At 38.8% G+C, this 2687-nt stretch overlaps 1 protein-coding gene across 1 annotated transcript in view; it reads right to left on the bottom strand.

Moving 5' to 3' along the window:
* The window catches only part of htra3b (HtrA serine peptidase 3b), a gene marked incomplete at its 5' end in the record, with an annotated part of 3930 nt that continues 1243 nt past the window's right edge, over nt 1–2687 (bottom strand). The window contains 2 exon segments of the mRNA XM_035675845.1: nt 1–1879; nt 2002–2097. Of these exon segments, the coding sequence (XP_035531738.1) occupies nt 1711–1879; nt 2002–2097 (265 nt within the window).

Here is a 2687-nt window from a genome sequence, read left to right as displayed (position 1 = left end):
CCCATGTGGAGAGTTTGTCTGCCTCCTATATTTGGGAGACAGTGGATCAATAAGTGGTCAAAAGCTAATACAGCATTACAAAGAAGATATCACAAACAAAAATATCATGTGTTACATTTGGCTTATTATACCTATATCTGCTTATATCTGTTCCAAACTGGGAAGTTGCCCTTCAAAAGGCTTTAGCATTTTTCGAACAAAGTAGTCTGTACAACGAGCACAGGTTGTTATTTATCCTATTGGTTGCCAGTTCTCACAAAAGTGGGTCTTGTCTAATAAAGAGATGGTTAGAGGGCATACAGTAAGGAGAAAGAAGATCACAAAAACTGCTGCTTGTTGAGACTGTGATGGACAATGGATCAGTACACTATTGGCGATGTCCTAGGCCTGGCTCCAGTAAACCAACTGCTGGGGACTAGTCAAGTTCACTGGGGGTTCAGGTAGGCTCAGGTTCAGGCTTGTTTTTGTTTCATTGAATTTTGTTGTGCCATTTTGTAGTGTGATCAAGCACTTAATGCTGTGCATGTGAAGTGAAATACATACTTTGAAGGAGGCAACCTCTGAAATGGCTGTCCATTCTCTGTCTTGCAAGTATTGGTCAAGCATATTTCCAGGGTCAGATTATTTCTGTAGGGTTTTAGGATTAAGACCTGGAACAAGTAATCCAATTAGAACCAATGTCTTTCTGAGGTGATACAACCTTAGGGCTCTCCCCACTTAGTTTGACCAAAGATGAGGGTTTGAATATAGATAAACCAATAAATTAAGAGCATTGCTTGGTCAGGCTCAGCTCCCTCTTCACTAAAAATCCCCTGTGGAGTGGCAATTAAAAGCAATCTACCTCACTTGGGCCAAAGCCAATGGGGTCTGGTTGGGCTCAGCCCAAAGGAATGACATGGGGCCATCGCCTTGTGGTGCAGCCAAGGACCTTTGTTTAATTTCAGGTGAATAGCAAAGGACCTTTGTTGCATGTCAGTTGAATTGACAAATGGGTGGCAGGTGATGGCAGGGGCATTGGCATTCTAACCACAGGCTAGGAAAAAAAGTTCTAATGAGACGCAATGTGGATTCTGTCGAGGCCATGGAACAGTGGACCAGCTCTTGCATGGATACTGGAGGAGTTTCATGGACTTGTGCTGGTGATCATGTCCCCAGACACCTCAGACACTTTTTGGGAACTTTTGTGGAAAAATGCTTAAGAGCAAAATCCTTATTTTAATTATCAGAATACAATCATTTTGTTTTGTTTTTAAAAATGTAATAGTCATTTTATTAATTCAAGTGTACATTCATTAAGTTTGCTTTTATCTTTTGTGATGTGCACCATATGATGTTGCCATTATTGCCTGATATTAAGATCATATTTTTGAGGTACTGTAAATGTGTCTACAGGTTGAACAATGTAGAATCAAGTCAAACAATCAAGTATTTAACATAAATTAAAGGGGTTATGGTTTCTGTAGAGTGTACATGTGTGCATTTGTTCCTGATCATTGACCTGGTCTGAGCAGGTGGGAGGTACAGCTGTAAATCTCTGAAAAACTGCAATGTACCCGATTGTCCATGGGCTCCTTTTACTTTGGTACAGATAACAGCCAGTTTGCCAAAACTTCCACTGCACTGGTGAAGAGCTTCCAACAACTGACGTGTTTGTTCACAAAAAAGGGACTTTAGATGTCGGTCCAACTCTGCAAGCTGTGCTTCAAATGTCTACTGCATAATAACGTCTGGTTCAATGTTAAAGAGGAGGTCATCGTTGTCCCTCCTGACCTCCAGCAGCAGGGCTGTCTCCTCCTGCAGTGCCCCCTGCAGGTCAGCTGTGGTCATCAGAGGTTTTCCATTCAGTTTCACAATGATGTCACCATCTTTGATACCACCTCTGGAGACAAAGAGAGGGATGAAGACAGACTGTTATGGGTAACCAATTCATTTTACTTCAGAACTGAGTAGCAAATCATATACTGCTTTTGTTTGAGGAATTAATAAATAAATGAAACCTACTTATGGGCAGGTGAGTGAGGAACAACCTCATGGACATAAATCCCACTGGTAACATCAGGGAAGTCTGGGTTCTGCTGTTTTAGCTCTTCAATTAACCTGGAACAAACAAATTAAAACGAACAAACACTTTTTAGAAGAAAGTCCATTATCTAAACAAGTTCCCCAGTATTTATGACATTTAATTTTTTTAAGTCAGGAAGTAATGGGTGTAGACATACTAATACATACATACTGTATAATTTCTATTTAACCTTTAATTTCTATTTAAACAAGAAAGACAAAAAGATGAAGGATTATAAAATACCCCAAATCATAATTAGCCAGAAGAGAAAGCAACCAGTTTCTAAAACAATGATTTCAGGTTTCAGGCAGAGAAAGCAGAATGCATGAAGCTTTTACCAAGTAGTATGTCCTTATGGTCAAGCAAAGAAAAAATAAAGGCTCAAACAAGCTTCAATTAGGCTAAGACAGGCCTCATTTTTGGAATATAAAAATTATTATTTTCCTTCAGCTTTTTTAAAAGCTGCTGAATATGGAGTTTAGATGAAAGATTTATCTATTATGCCAAATATGTTACAATGTTGAGAGGAAGGGATGTTAAAATAGGATTCAAAATAGATCATTTAAAGGACATTTTTAGACACTGTTAAAAGAAAACTGAAATATTATTTATTTCTCTCTCTCTC

This window comes from Morone saxatilis, unplaced genomic scaffold (genome assembly GCF_004916995.1).
Source record: "Morone saxatilis isolate NCDOM2014 unplaced genomic scaffold, NCSU_SB_2.0 Contig4, whole genome shotgun sequence".
NCBI classification, from domain to species: Eukaryota; Metazoa; Chordata; class Actinopteri; family Moronidae; genus Morone; species Morone saxatilis.
Note: the sequence above shows the minus strand (reverse complement) of the source record. Positions and strands in the feature narration are given on the sequence as shown.